Raw genomic sequence first — 25,272 nt, forward strand, 5'->3', positions numbered from 1 at the left:
GATGCTCTCTCTCTCTCTTCCCCCCTTGCATGCCCACTCAGGACTTCCCGAGGCAGGTACTCATGTAAGCGTGGTAACTCATCGTCGGCCGATATGCACCGTGTCTGATCCCACACCCTTTTGTCCACCTGGCAGCACGGGGCTGGTCAGATCTCTAGAGCTTAGGTACGGCCGTTTTTCATCGACATACGTGCCGTCCGGCTGATCTTTCCCCAACCTGTGTAACATCACCTCTGTACCGCCGCAGCGTCTCTCACGCATTGGGTTGTGGTTGGTTCGTTGACCCGGTCCTTGGTCGTCTAGTCGTGCAAGTGATACAGAAGGGGGCTGACGACAAGGCAGACAGACAGACATTACCGTGACCGGCACGACCCCCGTGACAGGACGGAGCAGTCAAGGGGCTTTTTCGCATTCATCATGGACCGACGTAAGACGGCCAACGGCTCACAAATGATCGCGCCCCATTGTTGTTGAACTGGTTGACTGGGTGGATCTGACGAAAAAGTTATACATATGGCTGGACCACGGTGAGTGCATTAGCTCTCCCGTCGGCGAGCATAAACTCAACATGGACTAGGATTCCCATCGACCCGCTCGCTGGTGCTGACCGTCCTGTGTGATATGGGCGTGGGGAAAGGTCGTGGTACCGCCATGGGTTTCTGCAAGACTGCTACGTACTCTACTTCCTCCGTACGTGGAGCCGTGTGCAGTGAGAGACAATGCAAGGCTTCATGTACAAATGTACGGAGTATTTGGGGTGCCTGTCTCCTGCACTCCAGACCCCAAACGGCTGTACAGCGTATTGCTTTTGCGTGCTATTACACGGACATCAAGGATGCGTGCAAGGAAAGCCCCGCTGGTTTCCGCCGAGGCCAGGGTACGGCCGGGAGGAACAGGCCATGTGAATGTGCTCAAACGCTAATTATGGCGAAGCGAGGCGATGGCTTTGCTTATTACCCAGTCCTCGGCTTCAGGTTGCTTCCACCTGGGAAGAGCCACTCGGCGTGTGGTGGGTGAGGATGGACGATGAACGGCAACGGCAACGGCAACGGCAACGGGGTCAGACTTCGGCCAGGTTCTGGGCCGGGGCTGAATTGAGCGGGCGATATCAGGCCCATAGCTTGGCTGGAGCTGGCGTGCCCTCTGCCGTCCTCTCGACGAGGGCTAGCTTCTGTCGACGCGTGAACGGACATGACGGGCATTGCTCGGCAGTCATCTCAAGATCAATTGCAAACGATATGCGGCCAGGCCATGAGGGTGGCGGATAGCGGCACGTCAACGAGCAGCTAGTACTGCAACGACGACTGACTGACTTGTTGAACCGAGTACCTATGGCTCATATGAATTGACTGCGAGTATGATGCGCATATTATATCCTCGGTACAGTACTCCGTACATACGTGTATGTGTGTGATATAATACTACACCACCGGTCAGGGGGGCTAGCGACTGGACTCAGCCGGGTCACCGAAATGGAGTGGGTGGATGGATGCAAGGTATTTGCAGCAAGCAGCAAACGAGATGAACCAGATCGGGCGAATCACGCTGCTTATTCAAAGTATGGCACAGAGAAGACTACTCGACGTCTCGTAATACTAGCCGATGTCAAAACGCTAGTGCTGGACCGTGACCGTCATCGTTCGCGTGGCGCGCAAAAAGACCCTACGCAGCAGCATATCCTCTTCGTTCTTCTCAGTCTCAGGTGGCCCTTTGAAGCCGGCACGAGACATTTCGCAGAATAATAAAACGCGCAGTCGACGGCTTAAACGCAGCAACAACCTGATGGTGTGTCCCTGAGGAAGACATGGTGGCTGGATCCAGGCCGCCAGGCTTCCAAAAAAGATGGCGGAGCAGAACAAGGGTTGGTCTGCCAAGTTTGGGGTCCGTGAAGGGCGTTTGGAAGGGCGTTTGGTTCGAGGTAAACATGTAGGTGATGGCTAGCTAACGTGTCACCATGCCACGACGAGCAGTAGTACTGACTTGTTGCCAGGAAAAAGCAGACTAGACAGACACATCAGGGCCCTGACAAGGTACGGTCGGACCTGGCCGACTCTTGTTCAATGGCGTTTTCTTGTCTCGCTGACAAACTCGAGAGGCCGGATGGAGTCCGATCAGGAACAGCCAACGCCGCTCACCTCACGTCTCGTTCAGACTTCAGAGGGCAGACAGAGAGAGAGAGTGTGTGTGCCCGAAACGAGGCGGCCAGTCCAAATGACATCCCGGAGTAGTTATAATGCAGGCTGGGCTGTCAACATGCGAGGCCGCCACGGATACATACGTCAAAGTGCTCCTGGAGAGGGGGGGCAGAAGAGCAAACAGCACAAGCAGGGTCAGGCATGTTCCGGCGTGCGTGCGGACAATGTGCGTTGAGATCATGCACGAGATTGCCTGGCAAGTGGTTTCCCAGCCGCAGCCATGTCAGTTCATGTACGAGCAGATACGGAGCATACAGCACCATGTTCCATGGTCCCTAGCCGACAGACGGGGGAATGGGAATGCCGGGCACAAGACCCCAGTAACGATCTGAGTGTGAGTGTCCTGCGTACATATGATTTATGTGCGGAGTGTATGTTTGGCATGCTTGGGCGGACTGCGGATCACGTTTGCAGACCGCTGCATTGCATCTTCTGTCTGTCTTTTCTCTCGCCCTTATTGCTCTCTCCCTCTCTCGCTCTCTCTACTTCCCAGCCACTAATAAGAAAGTGCTAGTTGGTAGTGAGACCGAGGCGCGATTTTGGGGTGGGAAGAGTCCAGAAATTTCTTATTGACCAGGAATCTTGAAGGGGGAGGGGCTCGGCAACAACACACAGGTGGAGGAGCAGAAAAGGCTGGGCAGCGTCCTCCCCCCCCGGGGTGCGATCGAAGGCAAATGGAGATGAATGGACTTTGACCTTGGGTTCCCCCTCCCCCCCCCCGGGCCGGGGTCCCTTGACGAACGGGACGCTTGCTGCTGGCTGGTGGGTATCAGGTCGTTGGGGGCCCTGGGCAGCTGGCGTGTCGGATGTGGTTCTTGTCCGTGAGGAGGAAGGGGGGGGAAGGATTGTTTCTGCTACGAGGTGACGGCTGAAGATTGTTGGTGGTTGGTCCAGAGTCCGGTGTGGATGGGCCATGGAACTGATGGAGCACAAGTCGAAGTGGAAGCCGGTCTGCGGTCTGAGGAACAGAGAGGCGACGGAGACGGAGAGGAGAGGGCTGGGGCCTACGCCAGAACCCCAAACTCGACGACATGGGGCGACACCGTACGAGCAGGCCGTGGCGAGCGAGGCGCGTGGTGCATGCGGAAGCGGAAGCGGAAGCGGAAGCGGAAGCGGAAGCGGATGCCACGTCAAGGGAAGCTGGAACCACGCGCAAGAGAAGGACATGATCAGGATGATCCGTCGATATTTGCATCACGAGGACCTGCCGAGGCACATTTGCGAGCCAGACCACGGCCGCTCAATTGCGCTTTTTCTGTCCGAGCTAACGTCGATTGGGACTGAAGCCTTGACATGAGATTGCTTACAAAGGGCCAGTTGCGCCAGAACAAATGCAACGGTGGGACGGATATCTTGTTTCAAGGGAAAATAGAAATAGACCTGGTTTGTCGGTGGGTTATTAGCGTGGCGGGTGTAAATGTACCCGTCCACCTAGGCTACGCGGGTATGTACATGAAACCCTGGGCCCCGCCGCAGCAAAGGAGCGCACGTCGCCGGCGCTCTAGGGTAGTCTGCGCTCGAGACCAAAACAACAACCCCAACGACAACAGGCATGACGACGCACCACCGCGACAATCATGCCCAAACCACCAGCCGCGCCGCTCCCCAGGCCCGCGGTCCCTCGCAACACGGCCTCGGACCCCTGGAACTCGTCGTCAACAGGCCACCAGCGCGCCGACCATCACCAGCGCGGTACTGGGTGGCGCGACTCGCGCAACCGCAAGCTCAACTCGCAATTCCGGTCCGCGCCTCAAGGCCACGATGTCGAGGCCAACGAGCCCAGGGCGGGCGCAACCGTCGTCGACATGCTCAGGACGCCCAGACTGATGGCGACGACTGCCACCACCACCACCACCACCACCATCACGGCAAAGCGCGACGTCCCCGCGGGCGAGGACCCCCCCCGCGGCCCTGGCATATTCGCCGGGTGCGTCGTCTACGTCAACGGTAGCACGTACCCCCTCGTGTCGGACCACAAGCTGAAGCGTGTGCTCGTCGAGAACGGAGCCCAGACGAGTCTGCACCTGGGGAGGAAAAAGGTCACGCACGTCATACTGGGCAGGCCCGCCGGCGGGCTGGTCAAGGGCGCCGGCGGCGGCTTGGCCGGCGGCAAGATGGAGAGGGAGATACGGCGGATTGGCGGCGCGGGGGTGCGCTTCGTAGGCGCCGAGTGGTGAGTCCAGACACGGAGGCCGCCGTCTCCCCGGGCAGGGCCTGCGCGCGCACGCTCCCTCCCGATGGGCCGTGGTGGTGTTTTGCGTCTCTGGGTCCGGAGGGGAGGGCGCCGGGGAGACTTGTGCTGACGAACCGCGTCCACAGGGTCCTGGAGAGCCTCAAGACAGGCAGGCGGTTGCCCGAGGCGCGCTTCTCCAACGTCAAGGTTGCGGCCGCGGCGCAGGGGAGCGTGTACGGATTGTGCTCGGGCAACGGTGCCGCGGGGGGCAGTTTGTCGTGATTGATCCGGTTCGGGCGGAGGCGAGGCGAGGCGAGGCGCACGCGTCGTGCGGGAGGCACCGTGGCAAAGGGCGGGCTCGGCTTTCTCTCGTCTTCTTCCCATTGTGAGTGAGGCACGCGAGAGTGGTGCGTGTTGGTGGCGTCGGCGTTGGCGTTGGCGTGTTGCGGCGAGAGGGAGGCGGTTGGGATGGCGGGCACGAAACACCAGGCTTCTTGTTTTGCTCGTCTTGCTTGTTTCACTTTTTTTTTTTGGGTTTGCTTGTGGTTGGTTTTTTTCCCCCATCCTACCGGGTTACTACTTGCTGTGTCTTTGGGCTGCTGCGGAAATGGCATAGCATCGTCAGCTTCACGTCCAGCCTCACGTGGTTCCTTTCTTCACCGTGAGGCCCCCCTCTGTTGCGGGCACACGCCCGTCTCGTCTCGACGTTCTTGGCACACGGAGCACGTGCACCCCTTTGAAGCTTGAAGCGGAGGCCTTGCCAAATAGAACCGCCACGCACCGCAGTTGACGGCACAGGATGAGCATCTTCCCCCTCCCCTTCCTTTACTTGGCACAACAACCAACGAAACGAGCCTTGGTCCAAGACTCCGAAGTCGTGGCACCTCCTCACCGCCAACCTGCAAATCTACCAAACACCGTACGGTTCACCAGCAGATACGAAGCCGGAGGAAAAGGGTCGCCCTCCCCGCCTCATCGCCTCCATCCAGACCGCTATACGTCGCCGTCCCCGGGGACCGCGCGAACCAAAATCTAACAAAACGTCACCGTCTTCACATCCATGTTGCCGTCGTGGCCCCCTCATCTGGACGGTGTGACGTCCCGCGTCCAAAGCACGTGCAGCGAGTGCGTGAGGGGGGTCGTCTCACAAAGGCGCCGGCCGTGTCCGTTGGACCTCGTGGAGGGCGTCGTACCGCGCTGCTGTTGTGCGAGCACGTCGGGGCCGTGGAACGCAACGTGCATGGCGGTGCGATGGGACGAGACCAAGGATATGATTGTGAACATTTTCAGTGGCGACTTTCAACGCTTCACCTAGGTAGGTACCTGGTCTCGTGGCCAGCGGGCGGAAAACAAAGGACATGTATTGCCAGGGGACGAGAGGGCGCATGCTCAGTCGTATCCAGGGAGAAAGGACGAGGATACTCCAGCATGCGTGAGGGGCCCTCAAGAACTCCCCAACAATTTCGGCTCGTCTACAGCTTCGACTTCGGCTTTGGCCCTTAGACGGCCGCATGTTTCCCACGACTCTTCTCAAAGTACTCGCGTACTTTTGCCCTCGCGACCTCGACGACCGACGAGTCCTCAACAGTACTCGGCACCGTCACCTTCTTGTCAAACTCGCCGTGCACGCCATTTTCTACCAACTCGCGCAGGACTCGTCGCAGCGTCTTGCCTGAGCGGGTCCTGGGGATCATGCCTTTGCCCTGGACGATGCCTCCCAGCGACGCAATGGCTCCCACCTGTTCTCGCACCAAGGCTTGGATCTCGGAAGCAAGCTTTTCGTCGGGCACTGGTGACTCGGGATGGTCGGCCGTTGCAAGAGTGATGAAGGCAAAGGGGAGCTGGCCCTTGATGGCGTCTGGAATTCCCACAACGCTGGCCTCGGCGACGAGAGGGTGGGACGTAATTGCTTGCTCGATGCCGCCTGCACATGTTAGCATGTCAGGTGTCTCGAAGGGTCCGTAACTGTTTGCACAAGTCTCGTGCGGGAACTTACCGCTCGACAGTCGATGTGCACTGACGTTCAACACGTCGTCGTTGCGGCTCATGACGTGTACATAGCCATCCTTGTCAATCATACCAGCGTCTCCCGTATCCAGCCATTTGCCGTCAAATCTCTTCAGGTAGCTCTTGTAAAACCTCTCCTCGTCCTCCCACAACGTTCTAAATGCCGTAGGTGCCAGCGGCATACCCAAGACAATGTTGCCCATGGTGCCGGCTGTGACTGGGCGGCCCTCATCATCCACAACACGGACGTCAAACCCAGGCATCGCCTTGCCGGCGCTTCCGGGCTTGATCGTGGCAGGTGGGTGGTTTCGGACCGACGAGGCTCTGTCCATGCCAATGTGAGGAACCAAAGCACGGCCAGTGATGGGCGAGCCAGATTCGCTGGACCACCAGTTGTCGACCACGTGGGCATCCTGGGCAGCGTGCTCGTTCAAAAGGTCTTGGTACATGGAAATGAGGGAAGGTTCTGAGCGTTCTCCCGCTAGGAACAACGATTTCAGGCTGCGGAGGCCTCCGCGAGCACCGACTGCGGACAAGCATCTGTTTTCCGGGTCATCCCTCTTGATGGCTCGGAGAGCGGTTGGTGCCGTGAACATGGTGTTGACCCGGTACTCCTCTATCATCCTCCAAAACGCCGAGGCATCCGGTGTGCCGACGGGCTTCCCCTCGTAGAGAACGGTTGACGCACCAGCTAGCAGTGGCGCATACACGATGTAGGAGTGACCAACGACCCATCCGATGTCCGACGCTGTGAAGACGACGTCCCCGGGCCCATGGATGTCAAACAGGTAGCGTATAGAGAAGTTGAGCCCCACGGCGTGACCAGCAGCGTCTCTCATCACACCCTTCGGAGCACCAGTCGTGCCGGACGTGTGGATGACATACACAGGGTCAGTGCTCGCAACAGGCACGCAGTCTGCCCTGACGTTCCTGGCGCGGGCACTTCTCACTACCTTTTGCCATGTAGCCTGTCCACTGTTGCGATCAGGATTCCACCTAACCTGCGGCCGTTGCCAAATAAGGGTCCTCGTAGGCTTGTGCGGGGAAATCCTTATGGCCTCTTCGACGAGCGGCTGATATGCAATGGGCGGCTTGTTTCCATCGATTCCGCATGATGCCGTAAGTATAGCAACAGGTTTGCAGGCCTCGATGCGTTGCGCGAGGGCCTTGGGGGCGAATCCACCAAAAACGACGGCATGGACGGCACCCAGACGGTTGACTGCGAACATGCCGATCACGGCGGACGGGATCATGGGCACTGGGCGGTTCAAGCGTCAACACTTTGCTCTGCCATGTCGCGGGCCCAACTTACTGTACAGCAGGACAACATGTCCCTTCCCGACGCCCTCGGCCCGCAGCACGCCCGCAAGAAGCTCAACCTCGTCCAGCAACTGGCGGTACGAGTATGTCGCCTTGGTCTCGGTAACGGGGCTGTCGTAGTAGACGGCGGCAGCATCGCCTCGACCGGCCTCCACATGCCTGTCAATACAATTGTAGCATGTGGATATCTTGCCGCCGGGAAACCATTCCCAAGAGTCGTGGCTTACGCTGCCATCCTGGAGCGTTCGTCGTGTGCGACGCAGGGTCTCGGTCGGCTTTTCGTGCCAGTGAAGCTGTTCGGCTTGGTGAGCCCAGAATTCCTCCGGCTTGTCTAGGCTGTGCCGCAGCACGTCATCTTGCAAATGCGAGCCTGCTTCCCTCGAGGCCATGGTACGGCTGTGCGCGGGGTTGGGAAGGGAGGAAATGTTGAAATGAGGTTTCGGCAGGTTCCGCTTGTCCCGGCTCCTCGGCTAAGCAAGACGGATGGCCACGTCGAGCAGTCTCGCATGGCAGGAGCCCGGGAGCTGTCAATACAGCTCCTTCTTGATCGCCAGGCCAGAAACAAGCACGCTCCACTCTGGCGCCTCTGGAATTCCGCCTCCCCGGCGGACAAAGGAGCCACCCGGGGGCCAAACGTTCCCGCCCCGTCCGCTGCCGCAATCCATCCATTCACTGCCTAGCGTCTGGCGTCTGGCGACTGATGATCCGCTTCTCCGTACCATTTTATCGCCGAGGGGTCCATCACGATGACCAGGAGAACCATCGTTCTCAAACCGACTGCGCTACCGCTTTCAGAGGAGAACGACAGGACTGCCCTGCCCTCACGAACCCCAGAGGAACACCCCTACCCCCAGACGCCCTTTATTTCCGACAAAAGTGCAGGAAATAGCCACAGGGGAGCCCGTCGTCACAATGACGCAATGTCGCCACTCGTCAGTACTACGTACTTCTCCTTCGTATTAACCAATTGCTAAACACACGGCATAAATAGACTCAGCCATGCCTCGCAGTGTCAAAATAATTAATAAATACGGATCGAACCAAATGCCTACATCGGCCTCGCGAGACAGGTCGATGGGTGCATCACCACTACCCAACCCATCTTCCACCACTGCAGCTCTACCAACCCCCGTCCGGTGTCCCCCCGTCCCAACAATACAAACTGTTTGTTGTACTCCGTATCCCAGGCACGGCTGACAAGTCACAGTTTTTGCAACTCCATGGACGTAAATCCCTTGGCTACAGGCCCGGAGCTGCACATGTCTCACACGTCAGCTGCCGAGTTGGACGCACGAGGCATCAAGCACCACTCATGTCCGTGAACAGGAACGCCGACGTCGAGTCACTCGGGGTGGACAGACGCCAAACGTGTAGTTACTATGTACTCCGTAAACCACCTCGCCTGTTCTAACAAGCCACAGTTCGCACGGGGAGCAGTACGACAAGCGACTCGGCCTGCCACGCCCTTCTCCCCTCGGCTGGATTGTTTCACCTCAGACTTGTCTTCCGTAGCACTTGGCTCGTTTGTGCCACGCCGAAAACGTGCTCGCCACGAGCAACCATCGCCGGGGAGCATATTGTCACGTAGTTGTGGTGGTGATGGTGGTGGTGGTGGTGGTAGTAGTACCACATCGTGCGAATCAAACACCTGGGGCGTCCGCACGCGGCATGTACCAAGAAGCAGAGCAACGCTTTAATTTCCATAGACGCGCAAGAAGAAACTTAAACATGCCCCTGGATATGAACCAAGGCGGCACGTCGAGGCGTGGAGTTCTCGCCCAACTACTGGAGATATACGGTGGCGGTGAAACATTAACACTACGAGGCGAGACATAGATATCACCGAACAATAACAAGACACCGTGCCAGAAGAGATACCTTTGCTTGCAAGCCTGAGTTTGAGTATTAGGAGCAAGGATTACTTGACAAAGCTTCAAACGTACTCCAAGAGGGCTCTGTGCCGCGCGAGATACTAGCTTGAATAGCTTGTATACGATTGAGCACAGGGAACGAAAAGAAAAGCCAACAGATTGACCATATGGCATCGAGTAGTCTGTCGACTGAAAAGTCGAGCATCTTCATCGACGGAATGGAAAGGAGTCTTTATGAAGTTGTCAAATGGGTCGACCGTGAGGGCGAGGTCGTATTAGATCCAAAAATTCCAAAAGTGCTCGTCAAGCACATTATGTTCCAAGCGCCGAAAAATAGAAGAATCAAGACCGCACAAGCCTTGGTCAAGAGATTATCCCCCATGGGCTCGAACCGCCAGGTTCTCGGGGAGTGAATATGTTCGTAATCCAAAAAGTCTATACACATGCGAAGCTGTAAAGTCCCATTTAACATTCACTGCTCCTCCGCGTTTTCCAGTCAAAGGTCGAGTCCCCAGTTGATCCCACGAACCTGACATGCTCCATTCGTACAAGACATTGTAGGTTTGGATGTGGGGGCCGCGAGGTGTGACGGCTCAGTTGATTTACAGGATGAAAGCAGCAAGACCGACAACACCGGCCAGACCAGCGCCGGAGAGGGCGGCAGCCTTGCCGGCACCAGCGGTAGGGACGACGTCGCCAGACTTGGTCGGAACGACACCGCCAGTGGGGGACGCAACCGTCGTGTTGGGGAAGTTGACGGGGGCGGAGGCGGTGCTAGGAATCGTTAGCGGTTTTATTTCTTCGAGGTCCAGAGGTGCTTACCAGGTGGTGCAGACTACGGCAGGTGTGGTAGTCACGGGCTTGACGACGGTGCAGGGGCAGTTGGTGATGGTCAGGGTGGTGGGCTGAAGATCGTCAGTAATTTCCTCGTAGTACTCCGTCATTGGGGCAAGAATCTAGGCTACCGAGTGACCATGCGTTTTGTGCGACGTAAGGTACGAGATGCCTGATTCTGCTCCCTCTGAGGAGGCTCTGGGATGCTTGGGTATCCTTACAGCAGTGACCGTGTACGTCTGGGTGCCGTGAGTGATCTCAGTAGGCGCAGGGCAGTAGGTTGTGTACGCGCTCACGACCTCGGTGACGTAGGTGACGTTGGAGAAGGCGTTGGCGCCGACGGCGGCAGCGACGAGAGCAGCAGTGTACTTCATTTTGTCGGTTGGGATAACTCGAAGAGTCGGCTTGATTACTAACGAATGTAATTGACTAAATAGTCAGGGAGTATGGATGTGCGGGAGAGCAAGTGAGTGTGGGTGAGGAGAAAGGGAAGGACCCGGAAGGAGAAGGCGGCGTGGAGAAGCATCTTATAAGGCTGGCCAGTGGACACGGTGAGAGGTGAGAGACACGTGAGGCGAACCGTCGAGACTGGGGGTGCAACGACCAAATAAATTCGTTACGGAGTAGCCTGCTGCAAAAATAGAAGGGGGCCAGACAGGAGAGGGAGAGGGACAAGACAAGGCGCGATTCTGTCTTGGTCGGTCAGTCAGTCTAGTCTAGTCAAGTTCTAGTCTTGGTCCGACGACTGGCGGGCGTGGGGAGAAAGGTGGGTGGGGGGAGTGTGTGGATGCAAATGGATGAGAGCCGGGGTCGGGCATCATTAAACGGTTCCCAAGCTGGGCACAATACGGAGGACTTCTGGCAAGATGCAAGGTACCCGCCCCGGCGTCTTACCATGTCGATAAGCCCAGGTGGTACCTGGGTACTCCGTACTTGACTTAACTGAGCCAGTCAACCGTCAACCGTGTGGACGCCGTTTTTGGCCGCCAACTGCCTGCCTGCAAATATGCGCTAGTAGCGCCTCTTCTACCCAAGGAATTAGCGCCACCTTTGCTTTGTTATTCATATCAGTCAGTCAAACGTGGCTATGATTGTTCGCCGTGACTGTGACGTGACTTGTGTGCCAGCCCGAGTGGACACGGTTGATGCTCCCAGCCAAGTGGATGCGTGCACAATGCAATCGTCGAAGAAAAATCTTCCGGTACGGAGTACGGAGTACGTACTTACTTCATATCGCGCCGAGATTGGAAGATTGTTATTGGCCAGTCGCTGACGTGTGAACGGAGTGCTGCCGTACCGAGTAGGGTACACTGCGAACATAGGTACAACACAGCACAGCGGGCTCTCCGCAAATCTGACTTTTTGTTTTTGGCAAGTGGTCATCATACAAAGTCTCAGAGTCACCGTATCACACTGTTCCACATGTGCCAGATCAATGGGCAACGCATGGAGTACTCACACACCAACTCAGTACGGAGCACTCAAGCACTATCCTCTGTGAATGCCGGCAAAGGGGCCACGGCCAAACGTCACTGAGATGGCGGCATTATACTGGGAATTTGAAAGCGAGACTTGGAAACAATGATGATTACCAAGAGCCCTGTAGATCTGGGCTATCTTGAAGTATTCCACACAGGCAGCCGGGAGGGAGGTAGTGGGCAATACCAAGAGGCCTTTGCAATCAATTTTGACAGGGACACGCAGCGTTACAGCGCCGCCTTGCATGTCCCCTTCGCAAGTCATGTCAGGGCGCTCGAAACCTGCAGAAAAAGCAAAAAGAAAAACGAGGCATCGAGCATGGCACGGCTTACGAAGCACGCGAAGAAATGCAAGACTCGTTCTCTGTCAGTGGTCCTGGGCGTCAGAACCCGTCTCCCGACTCGATAACCATAACAGGGCGGGAGGCGTGCGAGACTTGCAAAAAAAACGCACAGCCAACAGACCAACAACACACACAGTACATGCGTGCCCGAGCGATACGTGACGTGACCTACAGTACCGGGTGCGGAGTAGACCGAGTATAACTGGTTGGACAGGGTGCTGCGGTGCGGACAATATTAGCAGTTTCCGCCCAAGCAACAGGCATTTCGGAGTAGCAGAGTGCCAACAGCGCATGTACGGAGTTGCGCCCCAGAAGCCTCGGCCAGTTCATTGATTCGTACGGAGTACAGAGCACTCCGTCTGTATTTCGCAGTCGCATGAATCCGTGGTGGCACCTCTGGTGTACGGAGCAGCACACAGCTCATGCAGGGCGCAACAGTCGTGGACGCAAAGCCCCTGAAGCCTTGCCACGCTAATGCAGGAACCAAAATTGTTGAGTGGCGCCCGTTGGCCTTTTCGACGCTTGCTGTTATCCGTCAGTTACTCCGTAGTTACCTCGTACAAGGCCGGCTGCGGAGTCTGTTGCTGTGACAGCCCAGGACTGCACATCAGGATGGACGGCATGTGCTCCGTACATCGACGCGCCTAATAACAACAACACTCCGTACACATGGGACGACTGGTATGTCATAGCCTGTCGTGTCACCACGCTGAATTGTCAGTCTGCGCAGACGGCTGTTGAACCTCTCGTCGCCTTTTCTTGCTCAGTGTCGATGGACGTACAGCGAGAACATTGGAAAAAAAAAAGAAAAAAAAAAGGCCGCAGTCATCCAAGACCAAGCCAGACACAACTACGTAGGCTGCTCCTCGACGTGGACCAGACGTTTCCCGTCCCTTCACCTCCTTTTCGAAAACAGAGACATGGACCTGACCTCTTTGCTGCATCGACACCCTCCCCCCTCTCCTGTTCCACGGGTCGCGGCAGCATTGACTGATTTTTCTCCCCCCTTACACGACGCTGATTGGCCTTTTGCCCCGGACAATGCTGCCCGAGACCCTCAGCAATTTCCAAAGTCCACCTGCCACGGCCAAGAGAAGAAAGGCCATGCCGGTGCTGGCCGCCCAATCTCTCCTGCCGCCCACTCACGAGGCTGACTGCCATGCTTTTTGTCAAAGTCGCTTGTGCAACTGCCAACAACGGCCCTTCAGTGTGCCACGGCGCACACAGCGGAAAAACAAATGCAAGCTGCGGTGACATGGGCGACCGACCGGGACCGCCAATTCACACCGATTGCTTGTTGTCATCGTCACGCGACGTTGCAGGGAGGAAACCCTTGGCTTCGGCGCAATTATCTTGGTTCTCTTTGTTTATCTTGACCGATCGATGGGAAACCAACCAACCCATGTTGAACCATCGCCCGACCCGACGGCCCGTTGAGTCTGCGAGGGAGGGTCCATTTTTTTTGGGACGAGCCCACTCTTCTGCGATACTTGGCAGGCACGGACTACGGAGTATGTACCACCTTTTTGGCAGTACTAGCAATGCAATTCAAGTGCGTATGACAGGCCCAAATAGTGACATCACAAGCATCTCAGCAGCTGATGGCGCATTGTTCGTCTGCCTTGAACCACTGGCAAATCGAGCAGCCCATTGATAACGGCTCAATGAGGCCCAAAGGAAGCCGATTATAGAGGCCTCTAGGAAAGCGTCCAAAAGGCTCCAAAGTTTTAGGGCTGCGACAGGTGTGAATCGTGATGTAGCTCTTTGTCAATCTAGAAATTTCTAGTACGTACCTCCTCATCATACTATCTCGTGGTAGAGTCATGTGCCTTTTAATGCAATAATTTTTATTCGCCTACATCCTGGTCGGTTACGTTCAAAACTTTAAAAGGCCGACAGCTTGGTTGCTTGATAAGAGTTTAGACTCTGAGTACGAACTTGTCTGCCCAATGATGTCTCCCATTCTTTTTTCTGCCGCAAAGATGAAGCAAAATTCGTATCGGGCCTTTCAACGACGATCATTCCAATAAATCGACCTCCGGGATGGCCTTGAAAGGCAAAAAAAAAAAAAAAAAAAAAAAAAAAAAAAAAAAAAAAAAAAAAAAAAAAAAAAAAAAAAAAAAAAAAAAAAAAAAAAAAAAAAAAAAAAAAAAAAAAAAAAAAAAAAAAAAAAAAAAAAAAAAAAAAAAAAAAAAAAAAAAAAAAAAAAAAAAAAAAAAAAAAAAAAAAAAAAAAAAAAAAAAAAAAAAAAAAAAAAAAAAAAAAAAAAAAAAAAAAAAAAAAAAAAAAAAAAAAAAAAAAAAAAAAAAAAAAAAAAAAAAAAAAAAAAAAAAAAAAAAAAAAAAAAAAAAAAAAAAAAAAAAAAAAAAAAAAAAAAAAAAAAAAAAAAAAAAAAAAAAAAAAAAAAAAAAAAAAAAAAAAAAAAAAAAAAAAAAAAAAAAAAAAAAAAAAAAAAAAAAAAAAAAAAAAAAAAAAAAAAAAAAAAAAAAAAAAAAAAAAAAAAAAAAAAAAAAAAAAAAAAAAAAAAAAAAAAAAAAAAAAAAAAAAAAAAAAAAAAAAAAAGGCCCCAATCAACCAAGTCTAGCCGAGTGTCCTGTCAACTGTCGGTTTGCTGATCGACTGGCAACGCGCCCCGTTCGTTTCCGCGTTTCATAAACTATTCAGCTGTTGGCCTTGCAAGGCATTCAAATTCGCTCAAAGCGCCATCAGCCCCTGTAGAATCTGGACGACACAATGTGCACGTCAGGGGATACACAATACCCAGCTACTCTGTTCTAGAACATGTCCCGTCAGCACCTTACCACGACCAGCCCGGAAAAAAAGCATGAGCTGTGTGGCTCGTCGCTTCGTGTTCCCTTTATCAGGTCGCAAAACACTCCAAGCATTTACCCCAACGACTCCGTGTGCAGCAAAAAGGGTCACTGTGCTCGATACCGACGCCCATACTTCACACGTACAGTGAGTTCCGGATTGGTCGCAGTCAAAGTAGCTCATTTTGACCCTTTTACTATTTGGTGCATACGAGGATGAGGTACTTTGTTCGTGCGGGAGTATGTACCCGGAAAATAGTGGTTGAAAAGTCGTTCATGGATCCCCGTGGAGGCCTTTATTCAGCCAGCTGTTCCGAGCCAGGTACCGAGTCCGGAATAATATGACTAACATACTGGACCTGGTATAAATAACAGGCCAGTAAAACAACAGCGTCAAGCCTTAATTATCGGCGGACGGCCGGGGCCGGAGACACGCGTCCTTGAATAACGCAATCATGGCTTAATGATAGTGAGAGCCACAGGCCCACAGCCGGGCCTGGCATTCCCTTCCGCAGGCATTGCCGAATGCCACCTGTGATGTTGGACAAGCCGAGACAGCTCAAGCTTGGTCAGTTGCCTTTCTTTAGTGGATGACGCTGGCGGTCAAACACGCCGGACCCTGAGTCGTGGTTTACGTGTCTTGCGCGTGTGTTTGGAAACGCAGGGGACATGCGGAGTAGTTGTGATGCTCATGAGCTGAGGGAGAAGACGCCGTGCTCGGGACTCGCGTAAACTGGGGATTTCTGGAATTCCTCTCAGCTACATGCGTAGACATCTCTGCCGTCGAGACATGTAGTACAGAGTACTTCAGACGATCTCTCCGGTGAAGGGTCCAGGCGACGCAATGACTGACCAGTCCGCAGCTACCAGGAACTGGATGCTCTATGCTCTTCGAGCAAACAATTGATTGGGACCTTGAAGTATCTCACAGCAAAGAACGCTGAACTCGACACCCGAATGGTTTCTCGGTTCAGGTCGTTCCTGGTTGACCATGCACTCGGTCTACCCGCCCGCAATGGGCAATGACTTGAGGAATCGACCGACGTGTTGTTTGCAGCACCTCTGGCGGCCAAGGCCACGGCATCACATGCATTGGGTCGCGAATGGATGGATTGCTGGACCATGTGCGGATTGGTCGCGACAGGTTGCCGAAGCTCTTTTTTGTTCCGGGCACGTGGCCTTGAAGCGGTCGAGTCGTTGCGAAAGCTTTTGATCCGCTCCGGTTCGGTCTCCCGGCCAGCCGCAGCCGCAGCCGCAGCCGCCGCGGCACGAGGCGCGCGACCCTCCAAGAACGCGGGTAGCTGGGTACCCATATCTAGGTGCGCACTCCGTATCCCGACAAGCAAGAATAGAATGTAACCAAGTGCTCAAGGCTGTTACTGTTGCTGACGAATGCTCCATTTTGCGGGGCGTCCAGTGGCTCGACTTCCGGGGAATAGACAACCAAGTGCCAAGCAGTCAAAGAGTCTATGCGAGAGCTCTGCTATTAACTATTAGCAAGATGAGCTCCCCTCGGGGCACAACAGGACACTCACTTCTCCACTGTACTCTGAGGCTTACGAGCACTACTCTGGACTACGTGCCGTCACTTGCAGCTCGGCTGAGGACGACGTTTGCCTTCCAGATGACCTGATATCATGGCGCGAGGAGGGGTATCCTGGCGGCAGTCCTTTTTCTACCAGCACAAAACGATTTTTATCTTTCTACAATGTGTTCTTGCTTGACTCGTGATAGCGCTTCTGTCGTGAGACATGAGAGCCGCGTGCGTAGCATTGAGATTGAGCCCATTGTATGCTGGTAGAAAATTATACGTAGCAAGTAAGCTGCTTGTCGTTGAAGTACTGGGTAAGTACTTATAGCTGATGAAGCCCAGGACAAGTCGCCAGGATACCCCTCCGCGAGCCACGGTAGGTGCCCGGTACGCAGAGTCCCCACGGTATTCCCCGCCAACGCAAGGTCCCTAGACACCCCGAGTACACGCTACCACTGAGCCGGTCTGCCTCAGGCTCAACCAAACCTACCTCAGCCACACCTCCATGGTCCTGGTCAAACTCCAACCTCCAAAGCGCAAACTCGCTTCGCATTATGGCAATGCCGACCGATCCTGCGCTGATGCCCTCGCCGCCCGCCGACCTCACACAACCCGAACAACAGGCGGTCAAGGAAAGACACTCCCTGACTCTAGACCAGCGACGCGCCCTGCGGAGGTGGGCCAACTCCCAAACCCTCCGGCCATCACACAAAGCCTGCATCGAATGGTTCTACGCGCAATATGGCCACCAGATAAGCCAGTCCACCGTCTCTCACTCCCTGTCGCCGAAATACTCGCGCCTGGACGGCGACAACCCCCAACTTTCCGGCTCGCGCCTACGCTTCGGCAACTGGCCCGACGTCGAAAAGCTCGTGCTGCTCTGGTACCAGCAGGTCCAGGCGGCGGGGCGGCAGCCTACAAACGACGAGCTGGGCGAGAAGGCAAAGTCCATATTCATGCAGCTCCCGCGGTACCGGGACGAAAACGCGCCCGAGTTCTCCCCCGGCTGGATCCATCGCTTCAAGAAACGCTACGGACTCCTGATCCGCCGACAGCGCCGCCCGGGGGACGGCTGCGCCAACCCCGCCGAGGACATCGACTACCTGGCCGACTGCGTTCCTAGGGTGATGGCAGTGGCTCCCGACACGAGTCCCGCCGCCATCAAGGAGCAGGTTCTGCGCGTCGTCGGCGTCGAGGCCAGCCTCAGCACGTGCGCCCTGGTACGAGACGAGATCGTGAGGAGGGTCAACGCCGCGAACCAGTCGCCGCTGCCGCAGCACAACGTCCACCATGCCGACCCTCTCCCTCCGCCCCCGCCCCCGCCCGAGCAGCCAATGTACGCCGACGATGACCCCGAGGTCGTTCTCCAAAACGCCCTGCGCCAGCTCCAGCAGGAGGAGCAGGCCGCCGAGGAGCAGGCCGCCGCGGCGCGGGAGGAGCGCGAGCGCGCCGAGCGCGCCGGGCTACATGCGGCCGGCATGGTGGCTACCCCGGGCGGCGCGCGGGACTCTTCCTCCGACCCGCGGTATACCACGCCTGCACAGGAAATGGGAGGCCACGATCTGACTCTCACTCCGATCCACTCAGACGGTCCGATTTCTTCCAGTGAACGGCCCATACGCTGCCCGTTCTGCGTTAATCAGCGCATGTTACGGACCATTAAAGAAGCTGTCGAGCACATGTCTACACATGTCGTCGTGTGAGCAGTACAGTACAGACGGCATTCTGTCGGAGTCCTGTGCCATCATTTGATTGGTCTTGTTCTGTTTAGCGTGTTTTCTCTCTCCCTTTTTTTTTTTTTTTTCCCTTTCCTCCCAAACGGTGACGAAATCAATTATGAATACCTGGGTCACGGGGCCGGGGACAAAGAAAGAGGCACAGGAGTTCAGGATCGTAATGAGCATGGTTTAGGGTCATGACAATAGTTTTGTTAAGCCGACGAGCTTTAGCCTAGCCAGGGCACAGGGATTTGTGAAAACAAGTTGCGCCGCGCAACGAAATAATAAATGCGCCGAAAGGCACAAACTCACCAACTACGACATTGACTGAAACGCTCGCCACATGAACTCGAAGCTCCCGTGTCATGTCAATCCGTGTCTTGTATGATTTCTAAGCGCGGGGATAGCATTCTATATGAATCCACTATCCCTCAATGCCTTCAAGACGGCCTCTTCTTCGAGCTTGGCCTTGCCCTTTGGAGGAGGAATGTCACCGGTGTCTATGTAATTCTTCCAGAACTTCAACCCCTCCAGTCCTTCCTCTCTGCATAAAGCGCCGTGCTCCTCTGCCATGAGCAACTCGTCCTCGGCAACACCAATGCTCCAACCGAATCGTTCCGCAGCTTCCAAGGCCGTGACCCCACGCCCGAATTCCCTCCAATCCCAAGTGACTTCCCGTTCCGGGGGGAACTCGTGTAAATCTTGCAGCCAGGAGAGCAGGGACTTGATGGTCGTGTCATCGGTTCGATCGTGGCTCTGAACGACCATGACGCCGCTGCGAAAGGTTCGCAGCCGAACCGGGAGCCTTAGACTCTCCCACAAACGCGCGGCCTTCTCAAAGTCCATGGGGCTGACGAGCTCGACACCGCCTCTTGCCCTGTTGAACATGGCCCACAGATCGACGAGCGTGATAATCCCTCCGGCTCGTTTCAAGACACCCCTCGAGTCATCGGCCAGGAACTCGGCAATATTTCGAGACAGTTCGGATATATACAGAGACTCGGAACTTCCGCCGGCGACAATGTCCTTGGTCGTAACTAGGCCTAGCTGGCTCGCGGACTCTGCCAGGATTGCATTCTCTTCGGCCGAGGCACCGCCAGCGGCACCATTCGTTTGGCGAGCATACCGTTCCGCGAGAGCGATGACTTCCTTTGCTGACGACATTAACGCTTCAAGATCTTCAAATGCACTGCCAATCAACATTTCATTGTTCTTATGCATGTTGAGACCCAACTGCTCTAGACCGGCGATGCCTGCGGTCTTGGTTCGATTCCCATTAGTTGCATCGGATGAAGCGGCCGCTGCAGTTGAGTCTGTGCTTCTTCCACTTTTAGGAACCGGGGGAGCATTTTGCAGCAACCATTTTCTCTGCGTTATAGCACCTTTCAGCCTCTCGTGGAATATCTGCACGCCTCCGCCCCGAAAAGATAACTTGACGCACTCAGCCACGTCGATCCCTGAAGGTGCGTTGTTGAGGGCTTCATGAACAGGCCCTGGGGACTCTGTACGCACTGCGAGCGCTTCGGCATTCATGTGCGGGGGATTTTGTGACAGAAGCGGTGCACCGCAAATCTCGCAGGCAAGCAATGACGGATGGTTCGAAAATGTGCAGCGCGGACATGCAAAGGATGCCCCCGTATCAGTCGAGGATCCTGGCCTATTCTGCCCGAGGGTTTGGCTAGGGTCTTGATGAGAAGAATCCAGAGGGCTTGCTGGGAACAGCGTACCGGATCCACCCTGCCGATTCGAAAGCAAACTAGGGCTCGAATAAACGTTGATTGCAGGCGTTGGACGTTGGCTAGCGTTGTTGATGGCTGCCTTTAAAACATGCGCCAATGTTGGTTTTATTCCACAGGCAAGGCATGCTGGTAGCGGCGTGTGCGCATTTGCTGCTGCAGGATCGAAGTTTACCGGTACCGGGTTAGAGAAGCTGCATATAGTGCAGACCCAGGTGGCCGTCGTCACCTGGGGAGGCTCTGATGGAGGTCTATGTGCACCGTCTCTTTGCCCAGGAGATGCGGAGTCGTTTCTCAAAGGGGACACTGCATTGGAAAGCGCTCGATTATGAAGTGAAGGGCGCTTTAGGGGCTTGGGAAAGATGGTGATTTTGGGTGACGACTTTAGAAACCCGGCGTAGAATTCATGTCGGTCGATATCCTTGAGATCCAATGCCACGGAATTTGTTCTCGGCTCAGCTTTATCAACATAACATATCCGATGAGAGGTCAAGTAGACTTGGCCATTTTGGTGACTGGGAAGCTTGAACTTCCTGTGACGCTCTGTCAGCATATTCCTACCTTCCACACGTCAATGAAGAACCGAAGGGCAAGCTCACCCTTCATAAAGCCCAACGTTATCCTGCACGAACAACAGAATCTCATCCGGTAAGTACGACGGTCGTAATGCAGTTGTAAGATCTATACGTTTCAGAAACATCCGTCATATCGTAGTGGCTGATTAGCCGGGGCTCAAAAGTCCAAATGGGAAGCGTTCTGATCGTGGTCCCTTGGTGGCGATGATGAAGCGATGCTCGGCTATGGTCAGTATATACGGATAAAAACCACGTGAAAGCTAGATCAATACTGATCAGATAGTGTTGAAAGTCGACCTTGTTTTGAAGCTCGAAGGTTGCATATGGTGGAATGCTTAAGCTGGAAGAGGTAAGCATTTCTTGTCGTCAATGCCGTCAGTTGCGTTGACGAATTTAGGCTGTTCATTTGTCGTTCATCACTACTCCGTAGAGGGGGCAGTCGCGACGCCACAAGAGACCCCCACACGTATTATCTATTAGCCGACGATTAGCCGACCGGTCACATATCCATTTAGGCTCCCCTCCGCCCACCAGGAAGCACATTTCCTTCCTTACCAACTTCACACCGTCTGTTCGGCAGCACACACCAACATTGTCGACTACCCTCACGCCTCCCAACTTCAAAAGCTACGGACACAGGCATTTGAAATTGGCGAAAAGCTATCATCCAGCACACGACGATTGATCACCATGTTGCCGGGGTGGTCAGACACACAGCAAGCGTCTGGCGTCTCCCAACAGACCCAGCCGGTCGCGTATAGTTGCACTGCCATTGAGAAACCTCAACCAACTCGTCTCTGTGAACACAAAATCGATCGACTCACCATCCCAAAAGATCCTGCCTTTGTTCCAGTCCAAGTCCGCCAGGGCTTCAGTCAGTACGCGCCTCCGACACCTCCTCCGTACCAAGGTAATGCGCCGCCTTCCGTTGGTGCCCAATCCCCTGCCCAGGCAGAGCAGTCCAAGCCAAAGACGGAGTGGCCCGAATCTGTCCGGAGATATGTTCAACGATCCTTTCTTCCCGAAAATGACGACCCATCCGTGTCCCGCGCAGAAGTCGAAACCAAACTCAAGGAGACGATTGGCACTGCCAAAGAAAACGGCACTTTGTACACAATAGACTGGGACGCTGTTCCTATGCCGCAAGCCCTTGTGAAAGCCGACCGTGATGCATTGTATAATCGCGGCAATCACGCCCCCTCATCGTCAGAATCTCTCGCCTCCAGGAAAAGAAAGTCTTCCGATCTTGCCGACAGTGTATCAGACCAACCACCGTGGCACAATGCTAACTCTCGATCATCTCTCGAGAACCGTATTTCATATCCATCACCAGACAAAATTTCCGCTTTCGAAAACAAGTCGGTGAAGTCACGTAAGTTTCAAAAAGAGGCCGCCAAAAAACGCAAACGTCGCTTCGAGAGCGAATACAAGGCTGTATACAGATCACCCAGTCCAAATGTACCTTCATCTGGTCCGATTATCGGAACTAGTGAGGTATTGGAAAAGAGGTATCTCCGCCTCACTGCTCCTCCTATTCCTTCCAATGTTCGACCTGTGCATATCCTGCGCCAAACTTTGGACTTGCTTAAGAAGAAGTGGAGAAAAGAGGGAAATTATTCGTATATTTGCGACCAATTCAAATCGATGCGACAGGATCTTACTGTTCAACGCATCAAGAACGATTTTACTGTTTCCGTCTATGAGATCCATGCCCGCATCGCCTTGGAAAAGGGGGACATCGGTGAGTATAATCAGTGTCAGACCCAGCTTCGTTCTCTCTATTCTCTGGGTTTAAAAGGCAATCCTATCGAGTTCAAAGCGTATCGTATTCTTTACTTCATTCACACTGCCAATCGTACTGGTCTGAACGACACGATGGCAGTCCTAACCGCAGCAGAAAAGGAGGAGAAGCCGATCAAGCATGCGTTGCAGGTTCGATCGGCACTAGCCTTGGGGAACTATCATAAGTTCTTCCAGCTCTATCTCGACACGCCCAATATGGGCGCATATCTTTTGGATATGTTCGTCGCCAGAGAACGTCTTGCGGCGTTGTGTTATATTAGCAAATGGTATGTTCTATGCCTTTACCTGTGAAGCTGATAAAGCCAGGCAAACGCTAATGATTTCATAGTTATAAACCTGATGTTAAGCTTCGTTTCGTCACTGAAGAATTGGCTTTCGAGTCGGATACCGACGCTGCCCAGTTCATTATCGATCACAGTGGACAGCACCTGCTGGAGGACCGCTCAGATGACATTGTTTTTCTGAGCGGGAAGGCTGGCCCGCTGTTTGAATCATCCAGATCCGAGGCGTTCCGAAAAGTTGACATCAAAGGACAGATCTAACCTTGGACGAGCCGTTTTATCACCTTTTCGCAAATGTTTCAATCCCTTGGCAGCAGTAGCCGCCAATACGTCTGTCCTTAGACCACGACGCTTCACGTGATAATGACGCTTTTGTACTGAGGGATCGCGGTCCTCGCTGTCGAGTCCTCGAGCGGTTGTGGCGAGTTGGCCTCTGCCAGACGGCTCGGAGAGATGAAATGGCATTCCGTTTGGACTTGACGCAGCATGGGCCGGGAGGCTATTGCGAAAAGCCGGATTGTTAAGTCAATTTCAGTCACAAGGTACCCCAGATCTTGTGATGGGCAACCAGGCAGCCTGGCAAGGGTGCATTGGTATTCCGACAACGATTCCCATGATGGTTTTCTTTTGTTTTCACACTGTCCCATTTTCTGCAATGTAGCGGTGGTGTTGCTACATGTTTTTTTGCGTCAATGATTCGAACCCGATACCCATGCCATGCGTCCATGACACTGGTGTTCCGTGCTACGAGCGACGAAACTCAGCTTGCCCATTCTCAACACGTAAATTCATCGACCATACCTCAGCAATTGACACTACAGCCTACAGATACGGAGAAGATTCTGGATAAGATCAATAGCATGGGGACATAGACATTTCATACTTTAGCCTAGCATATATAAATCACATGCAAATTTTTCGCACTCGACCAGGCTCACAATGCCAGTCGCCCGCCAATTTCGCATTCAAGGAGAGATGCCCCTGCTCGGTTTGGTAGTCATTTTTGCTTATGACTTGATGAGTTCTGTAGAAGACCTAATAGCAACACTAGGGGATCTGTGGTGTGACTGCGGCCCTACCTGGATCGACAGAGTCGGCCAACAATGACGTGCGTAGCTGCTGGGCTAGTCGGGGATCGTGGATCGTGTTTCCTCCCCGGGAGTTGCTGCTGCCATGGTCGACGGTCAATTAACAACTCTGCCGAGTTCTCGACCGCCGAAGCTCCAAGCTCCGACTCGCACATTCCAGAGGCGCCAGATCTCCAAGGGCTACTGGGCTGGCTGGCAAAAGTATATAGATGCTCGACCTTGGACCCGAGTACACTACGTCTTGGCGGGTTTGGCCCACAGCGCCCCCGCGACAAGAAACCTCTCGAGTCTCGACGCTGTTCAGTGTTCACGTTCTCTGGCCCGATGCAGATGGATGGGGTGCGTCCTGGCACGCCTCGCCGGCTCTCGTGACCGCCAGCGTAGATGTGCTCGGTGACGGAAGCAAAGCAAAACAACCGTACCTTTCTTTACCTTGGTGTCCTGCCTGTGATGTACGGCAGCGAGGGTGGAGGACGCTCGATGTATAACGTTTGGCACAAATAAGTACCAACTAGTGTCTAGCAGGATGTGCGTTGCGTACGTCGTGCCGAGGCAGGTGAAGCATCAGCAACTACCCATCGTAACGTACCTGACTGTAGAAGCAGAAGCAGAAGCAGGTGATGGATCTGCGGATGTGATAGGCCACAGGGGTTTGAGTATTGGGCCACGAATTCGCGATAGGCTCATACGCATGGACGACAAGCGTGGCGGAGGGGCCCAAGGGGCTGGGCGGCCATGTGCCAAAGTTGGCTGTCAAAGCCACGGTTGGGAGTTGAGAGAGGGAGGAGTGGAGCATGGAGGGCGACTCCTGCGTGTTGTGTTGCGATTGACGGCGCAAGTATATTGTTGAACGTTGCACTTCAGCCTCTGCTTCGTCTTGGGCCTTGGCCGCAGCGCCAGGCCAGGCGTGTCTGACGGGACGACGGGAGGACGTACGGTTGGTGTCGTGTCGTGGCATGAGCACAGGCAATGGCTTATGCTAGCTTCAGTAGAGCCGGGTGCCATGGCCGAGTTTATCGGCGAGACCGGTACAGCTTCCTCGTCTCTCTCGCCTCTCGCCTCTCGTCTCTCGTCTCTCGTCTCTCGTCTCTCGTCGCTCGTCGCTCGTCGCTCGTCTCTCGCCTTTCGCCTCTCGTCTCTCGTCGCTCGTCGCTCGTCTCTCGTCTCTGCCCGCTCGAGTCAAGATCCATGTCATGCAGGTATGACAGATGCAAGCAGCCTCGTCGACAGGTGGGCTCCTTCTGCGCCACCAGTACTCCGTAGGTAGGTCAACTCTTGGCCATTCGAGAACGGAAATGGACTGCGTCCTCGAGCGCCGGCTGGGCATTTCGGTAATGGTTTAGCCCCGAGACGATGAAACATATAAACTGGATCGCATAAGTGTGGGGTACATGGAGAATTTGCCATTGGACTCTGGGTGAACAGCGTTGTGTCGTAGCTTGATTGCTTAATTGCTTGATGGCGAGGGGTCGCATCGCGGGCTGAGAGCTGAGGAATGGGACAGATGC

General features: G+C 54.4%; 6 protein-coding genes across 6 annotated transcripts; 3 read left to right on the forward strand and 3 right to left on the reverse strand.

The window, feature by feature from the left end:
• Positions 1–3,772: 3,772 nt before the first annotated feature.
• Positions 3,773–4,650, forward strand: MAM_05113 (brct domain containing protein; the record flags this gene model as incomplete). The annotated part of the gene is made up of 2 exons (XM_040823911.1): positions 3,773–4,368; positions 4,515–4,650. The coding sequence occupies 2 exons, from the start codon at positions 3,773–3,775 to the stop codon at positions 4,648–4,650; spliced, it is 732 nt and encodes a 243-aa protein (XP_040678070.1).
• A 1,217-nt stretch (positions 4,651–5,867) lies between these two features.
• Positions 5,868–8,084, reverse strand: MAM_05114 (AMP-dependent synthetase/ligase; the record flags this gene model as incomplete). The annotated part of the gene is made up of 3 exons (XM_040823912.1): positions 5,868–6,292; positions 6,365–7,633; positions 7,688–8,084. The coding sequence occupies 3 exons, from the start codon at positions 8,082–8,084 to the stop codon at positions 5,868–5,870; spliced, it is 2,091 nt and encodes a 696-aa protein (XP_040678071.1).
• Positions 8,085–10,168: 2,084 nt separating this feature from the next.
• Positions 10,169–10,774, reverse strand: MAM_05115 (Mmc protein; the record flags this gene model as incomplete). Its single annotated transcript, XM_040823913.1, has 3 exons — positions 10,169–10,340; positions 10,389–10,471; positions 10,532–10,774. 3 exons carry the CDS (start codon positions 10,772–10,774, stop codon positions 10,169–10,171), a joined length of 498 nt encoding a protein of 165 aa, XP_040678072.1.
• Positions 10,775–17,117: 6,343 nt separating this feature from the next.
• On the forward strand, positions 17,118–18,266 carry MAM_05116 (centromere binding protein Cbh2; the record flags this gene model as incomplete). Its single annotated transcript, XM_040823914.1, has 1 exon — positions 17,118–18,266. The coding sequence occupies one exon, from the start codon at positions 17,118–17,120 to the stop codon at positions 18,264–18,266; it is 1,149 nt and encodes a 382-aa protein (XP_040678073.1).
• Positions 18,267–18,692: 426 nt separating this feature from the next.
• MAM_05117 (EAP30 family protein) lies at positions 18,693–19,814 on the reverse strand (the record flags this gene model as incomplete). Its single annotated transcript, XM_040823915.1, has 1 exon — positions 18,693–19,814. The coding sequence occupies one exon, from the start codon at positions 19,812–19,814 to the stop codon at positions 18,693–18,695; it is 1,122 nt and encodes a 373-aa protein (XP_040678074.1).
• Positions 19,815–21,282: 1,468 nt separating this feature from the next.
• Positions 21,283–22,937, forward strand: MAM_05118 (SAC3/GANP domain protein; the record flags this gene model as incomplete). The annotated part of the gene is made up of 3 exons (XM_040823916.1): positions 21,283–22,333; positions 22,391–22,661; positions 22,724–22,937. The coding sequence occupies 3 exons, from the start codon at positions 21,283–21,285 to the stop codon at positions 22,935–22,937; spliced, it is 1,536 nt and encodes a 511-aa protein (XP_040678075.1).
• Positions 22,938–25,272: the final 2,335 nt, after the last annotated feature.

Source organism: Metarhizium album (genome assembly GCF_000804445.1).
Source record: "Metarhizium album ARSEF 1941 chromosome Unknown scaffold_12, whole genome shotgun sequence".
NCBI classification, from domain to species: Eukaryota; Fungi; Ascomycota; class Sordariomycetes; order Hypocreales; family Clavicipitaceae; genus Metarhizium; species Metarhizium album.